General features: G+C 43.9%; 1 protein-coding gene across 3 annotated transcripts in view; it reads left to right on the forward strand.

The window, feature by feature from the left end:
- Nucleotides 1–6,741, forward strand: part of ELOVL2 (ELOVL fatty acid elongase 2) — a 49,982-nt gene extending 43,241 nt beyond the window's left edge. For all 3 annotated transcript variants that reach the window (XM_042049070.1, XM_042049068.1, XM_042049069.1), the window contains 3 exons: nucleotides 683–807; nucleotides 2,327–2,461; nucleotides 3,103–6,741. In XM_042049070.1, coding sequence (XP_041905004.1) covers nucleotides 683–807; nucleotides 2,327–2,461; nucleotides 3,103–3,231 — 389 coding nt within the window. In that variant the 3' untranslated portion in view covers nucleotides 3,232–6,741. The remainder of the gene's footprint in view (nucleotides 1–682; nucleotides 808–2,326; nucleotides 2,462–3,102) is intronic.
- The last annotated feature ends 90 nt before the right edge of the window (nucleotides 6,742–6,831 follow it).

A 6,831-nucleotide genomic window follows, 5' to 3' on the forward strand; every position in this document is an offset into this window, starting at 1 on the left:
CATGAGCACACTGCACAGAGTAGTGCTGCTACTCCTCCATAGCCTGTGAAGTACAGAGGATAATTAACTTCCTCTAGAATTAGTATTCACTAAATGGATACTAGTGAATACTAGTATTCACTAGTAAGAGTAGCAAGGTATTATCTGGGAGGAAATTCTGTAAATGTGCATCTAGCAGAAGACCCAAAGAACAAAACAAGAGCGATGATCAAACACAGGCACAAGAGGCTGGTTTAATTCAGAGTAAAGCCCTTGCTACTGCATCAGACAGCAGGAGTACAGGTGTCTCCCAGGGCCCTAAGCTGCATACTAGCAGCAAAGTCATCCACAGCAGTGTTCAAAGCTTGCAGGAATAATAGAAAGACTCATAGCAAGAAGAATTTTAGGAGAGGGGAAAAAATAGCCTGTAAACTACAGAATAGAAAAAAGTGGAGGAGAAAAAAAATACGAGATAATAACAGAATATTCATCATGAGAAAAAACCCTCTAGGAAGTATCATTTGGTTTTTCAGTTGTCCCTAGGAAAGCACCTCTACAAATCAGGAAAGTCTTTAGCAAGAAGTAAGCATGAAAGGAATATTTACCATATGCAAGAGACATCACAAGCAATAATATCCTCTCTCACTTTTTAGCAGTTGATCTTTAAGTTGTTTTTTTTATTTTCCCTGATGGATTTTTATAGGTTTCTTTGGACCCACTTTGAATAGCTTTATCCACGTGCTCATGTATTCTTACTACGGACTGTCAGTCATCCCTTCCATGCGCAAGTACCTCTGGTGGAAGAAATACCTCACTCAGGCACAACTGGTATGTATCTGTTTTACTCTCATTTCTAACTACCAAAAATCCTTCAAAACACGAGAGAGGACTAAACGAACAATAGGTAGATATTATTATTTGCCAGTTAGAATTGAAGTATAATGGAACTATCATAGGGCAGAAGTCACTAGTGCAGCCTGATATAACTTAATAAAGAAAATAATGTTCAGAAGTGTTTTCTGTACAAAACAAACAGTAGAAACTCTTCAGTCCACAAAATTCTATTATTTTTGAACTATTGCATTGAAGATGACTGCTCCTTAATTGTGGAAGAAACTGATTTAAAAGTCACAAAAATTGTCCGACAGAGCCAGCTCCAAGGCAGACCCTCCCCACTGGCCAAAGCTGAGCCCATCAGCAAAGCTGGGGGCACCTCTGTGGTGTTATATTTATTAAAAGGAAAAAAATATTGCACAGCAGCTAAGAAACATGAGAGAAACAGCCCTGCAAACACCCAGGTCAAAGCAAAAGGAGGGAATTAGGGCCAAAAAGTCCCCTACAGCCTGTGGTGAGGACTCTGGTGAAGCAGGCTGTTCCCCTGCAGCCCATGGAGGTCCACAGGGGAGCAGAGATCCACCTGCAGCCCATGGAGGACCTCTTGCTGCAGCAATGGACACATCTGCCCTGAAGGAAGATGCAGCCAATGGAGAAACAGGCTCCTGTGGACCCATGGAGAGAGGAGCCCACCCTGGAGCAGGTTTGCTGGCAGAATCTGTGACCCCATGGGGAGTCACAGATTGAGCAGCCTGTTCCTGAAGGACTGGACCCTGAGGAAGGGACCCACACTAGGGCAGTTTGTGAAAAACTGGAGCCCGTGGGAAACACACGCATTAGGACTCTCTCCCATGGGAAGGACTGAAGCAGGGAAAGACTGTGAGGAGAAGGGAGCAGCAAAGCCAAAGCAATACAGGCTGACTACAAACCCCATCCCCCTGCACCACGTGGAAGGAAGTACAGGAGTCAGAAGTGAAGCAGAACCCGAGGGGCTTAGGGAAAGAGGTTTTTAATTTTATTTCTTGCTATCCTTCCGTGTTATTAATTGTCAATTATTGACCTTAATCTTCAAGTCAAGTCTATTTTGTTTATAACAATAATGGGTAAGTTTTATAAATTATCATCCCTGCCCTTCAGACTTCTAAAGCTATTGCCAGGAGTCTTGAGAGTTTCCTCCTGTTTCTACCCAGCAACAGAGACACCAGTTGTACCTGTCACAACAAGGTCTGGAAGATAGAACAACACCTACTAAATCTGAGAGGGGAGAAAAAAAAAAAGCTTCCCTTTTGTCAACTAGGCCTACTTTTAGAAACCTCTGACCCCTTAGGGCTTTATTTAATTTCACAAGAGCACCATTTTAACTTAACTCACAATACATTCAGAGGTTAGAAAGGGATAGTTTTCAAGAGTACTCAAACTTTCAAAGAGCAGGACTAGGGGACATTGCTGTATCTGATTCAGCTAGCAGTGACCCTTCCTCAGCAAATACTCTTGCATTACCTTCACTCCACAGATCCAGTTTCTGCTCACTATTGTGCACACACTCAGTGCGGCTGTGAAGCCATGTGGATTCCCATTTGGCTGCCTCATGTTCCAGTCCTCCTACATGGCCACACTGGTCATTCTCTTCATCAACTTCTACATTAAGGTAAGCAGTCTTCTCTGAGAGCTCTCTGACAAGGGTGGGGAAAACAGAACTTTTTGGATACCAGTCTGGGTGGACTCAGATGTAAAATGATCATCAGTGCTTAAAATATGTTAGTATTAAAATATATATGTCACTTAAGAATAACAGATACAATCATGTCTGAGAGAGAGTTATTTAGCAGTGATGACCTCCTCATTGCAGCTCAGCTCTTCTGCACTTGTATAACAAGTCAGGTACTGCATTCAGTACACAGGAGGTCAAATTTGCTTTGGTGGGCAAATTTTTGAGTCTTTCTCCTCCTTAGGAGAAAAAAAAAAAAAAAAAAGAAATGAACAGCTCTGTCTCTGCCTTGTTTACTTCAACATCTTTTAGCAGGGGGTGCTCTAGCCTGCCTGTATACATGAAGCTTTTAGTGTACAAGGCTTGAAATCTCTTTTGATACTGAGAAGTATTACAGTAAGACTAATAAAGTAACATCACCCACAGCAGCAAAAAGACTGCAGCACCATTAATGCCATGAGAAGAAAATATATACATCTGCATTAACAAACACCAGAGAGCTCCATTTACAGTTAACCATAAGTAGTGGTTTGGAGGCTCTAAAGGAACCCAAGTGTTTACTTTGGATTTTGCTTTTACAGACATACCGGAAAGCACCTTCAAGAACAGCTGTAAAGGAAACCCCTGTCACAACAGAAATCAAGAATGGCTTCCATAAGGACTACTTTGCTGCTGCCAATGGATTGCAGAATAATAAGAAGGCACAATAAGTATAGTGTTTCCTATGATCTTTTTTTCTAAAGAGAAAAAGAAGAAAAAAGACTGAATTACAAGCTTTAGCTTAAAACCTATTTGATTACATTTATCAGTTCTTTGTACCAGACACTTATTAAGGTACTGCTATCTAGGTTTTAACAAAATGAGTAGAATTACTTGTCTTGTCAAAGATCACCATCAGAAAAAGAAAGCCAAGATATTTCTCATATGAAAAAGAAAACCTTTCTGATCTCTAATGCTGACACAAAAACGCCTTATGAAACACTTGATGGATAAATCCATCAATGCCTTCAAAAGGTTAGGACTCTGTTCAGACTAACAGGGTGAGCACTTTCTGGGCATGTGAGAGGTCTTGAGGCAAGGCTTCACACTGCACCCAGTGCATCCAGCTGAACTGCAGCCAAGGTCAGGAAAATAAGGGGGGGGGGGGGTGGGGAAAGGTGAGAATCATACCTTTTCCATCACCATACCCCTCTTTTCTTCTTCTCAGCAATTCCCCAAAACACACTCCCTCCCCATGGACACCAGCAAGGTGCCCTTTGATCCTGTGTCAGCCCTGGGGAAGGACATGACAGAGGGCAGAGCCCAGGTGCACCATCCCATAGTTTGCAGGCGGTTGTGCACCACGCTCACTTGCTTTACACAAGTGCAACCTGATTCAAATGCCAGGAAGGCTAGCAGGAGCTTTCTGTTTCAGGGGGCTGGACTGGTAGCCCCTGGCACTGCCCGGTCTGGTATTCTGAACACAGAGCAAAACAAGTTACTTTGGATATGCTAAGTCATTAGGACTTCTAGGTAAATGGATTTTGAAAGAAATAGGATCTTAGCATCTTAAGGAAGATAAATCCATTGAGTGTAAATGTGTATAAAGTTAATCCTACACAAACACTGCTAATTCAAAGGAAACTGTCATGCCACATATTAATAGACTGGAAGATGCAGAAAATTTGAAAAGTGAGTTCAGCAATGAGCGAAGCAGGTTATACACAAATTTCTGTGCCAGGTGGACCTTACCCAGACTAGTCTCTGGCTGGGGAAACAGAGGCACAATCCTCTGTAGGAGAAGCAAGGAGATAACTGCTGTCTGCAGCTGTAAAGGTGTCTCTCTCCCAATAGCCCATAACCATCTTTGTTGCTTCAGTTTGCTGCATTTACCCCCCACTCAAATGGTTAGAAATGAAAAAGACCCAGGGTTAACTTTATAGATCTGCCCTCACTTTTCTCATTTAGCCCACTTAGTTTCTTCACTAAAAATAGACATACTTCTTTCCTCACAGTGAAGTAGTTCTGGTCTCTCCCATTCTCATGTATAAAATTCTCTCGACAAAAACGGCTTTTGAAGTCACTTCAGCCCAGCAAGTCCCTGGGACTGAAGCAGTTCCGTAAAGGACACGTCCTCTCACTCCTGTCACCTTGCAGAGTCCCATGGCAGGAGGAGGACAAACACACATCCAGCCAGCACAGAGAGCCCACATGTAGAGGAGGCTGTCCCAAGTCCTGCTGTCCAATTCTTCTTCATCTCTAGAGGATCAGTAATCCCCTCCAGATATCCCCATTTAGATGATCTGCCATCAGGGGCTTGTGGAGACTGCAGGTGCAAAGGCAGGAGGAAGGTTTGTCCCAGGGAGCTGTATGGACACATGGCAGCCAGCCTCACCAGGAGCAGCCCAAGAGACTGCAGCCATGATGGCTCATGGATAGGAGGGAAAGGGGATAAGGAAGTGGTACAGTAGGGGAAGAAGAACAGATGGAATTGTCCAGAAAAAGCAAGGGGAGAAAGTAGCATGAAGAAGGGTGTCTTGTGTCAGAGTTCTGCTTGAACATGTGCTTGAAAGTCCTATTGTCTGCCACCTGTCACCAGCTGTGGGATATGCCCAGCCACTGCCCTGGAGGGATATCTGCTGAGATAAAAGATTTTGCAATCGCCCAGCAGGACTCCCTGGAAAGGCAACCACTTTTGGGTCATGGCGAGGAAAGGCAGACCCACAATCCTTTGGGAGACACTATGCAGATCATTCTGTAACCCATTGGTCTGTCCCAGACCCTCTGTAATCCATTGGTCCCCTTGCTGATCCCCTGTATCCCTATAAAAGATACCAATTCGCCCCTGTGGCAGAGAGAGGTCATCCGTAGCTCCCCCCTTCGCCGGAGGGGACCCATAATAAAGCTGCCTTCGTGCGGAACCAGCCACACGGGCCTTCTCATCTCTCTCTCTGGTCTGGCTTGGCCTGGAGGCTGCCTTACAGAGCTGAGCTGGAATCACGAGCTGATATCACTAAAGAGCTGACAGCTTCCGCAAGGGCCCCTCTGCCAGCAGCTGAGAGGAAGACACCGGACCCCGGGAAGGCGATTCCTTTTGGGACCGTCTCCCCGAACCGGTCATCTCTTCCTGGGTCACAGCCTCGGACCCCACCACCAGCTGTAATAACCAGCCAGTTCCAGCTCCATTGCAATGTAGACAAAACCTTTCTGCTCCAGCAGGAAACAAATTCCCAAAATGCTGCAGCAGAAGCAGTACCTCTGAGCAGCCTGACTGCTGAACGGCATCATCGTGAACTGGGTGACCAAAATAGCTGCAATATTCAAACACTTTTACCCCACCACACCAACCTAGATCTAGCTGGTGCATATTCACATTTGCTCCCCTCTTCACGAAGTTGGTCACAAAACCTCACTTACTGAAAGTCAGTGTTTTGTTTTATTTAGCACTCAATAAGGGGAAAAGCAGCAACCCCAAAAAACACCCAAATAAAAAAACCCAAGAACCCTGCATTCACAAAGCCTGGACACTGTATGCATATACTATTTCTCACTGGCCCTTCCAGTACCTTTACAGGTGTTTCTGATTGACACTGTAAAAATCCCAAGATGTAAGAAATTAGTGGGTTTGACTAAGGGTGTTTTACACAGCCCTAAGTAAAGGGAGCGCTTCAGAGCTCTGCAGAAATCAGCCTGATACTGGAAGCCAGGGTAGAGGCAGAGATTTGAAAGAGCTGTCAAGACAGTGTACAAGGTAACGAGCTAGACCATTCATCTAAGGCAAGCACAAAAAGGGCTGAGTGCCCCAGCATGGATTTTAGGCCGAGTGGAGTCCATAATCTTTTGATGGCAAAGCATGCATTTGAGTGTCAAGGTGGAAAGTGTCAGCTGTGCTAAGTGTTAAAGTTTACTACAGCAATCAAACCCGCAGATATTGTCTTTTGTTCTGTTGAAATCTCATTCAAAAGAAAAGGAAATAAATAAATGCCTTACTTGAAATTCAAAGGGCTGGGGAAAAAAAAAAAAAAAAAAAAAAAAAAAAAAAAAAAAGGTAAAACCAGAGACGGTCACAGACCTTGTAGATCCAGATCAGCCAGGAATGCTGGAATCAGGTATGTTTAAAATTCTTCAGATATGTCTTAACATCTTCAAAATGCCGCAACTTTGAAGAAAGAGAAGCATTGACTTTTTAAACTGATTTTCCTGTAATACATAACACTGTAAATAAACAAATTTTACTATCAGGCTGTCTCCACTCCTCTTTAAGGCATCAAATTGGGCTGGTAGCTGGTTACTTGAGGCTGCTTTTGTTCTCCAGCTTTTTCAGATGCATT

Source organism: Corvus kubaryi, unplaced genomic scaffold (genome assembly GCF_017639235.1).
Source record: "Corvus kubaryi isolate FWS band 111438036 unplaced genomic scaffold, C.kubaryi_AGA036_p1.0 69, whole genome shotgun sequence".
NCBI lineage: Eukaryota > Metazoa > Chordata > Aves > Passeriformes > Corvidae > Corvus > Corvus kubaryi.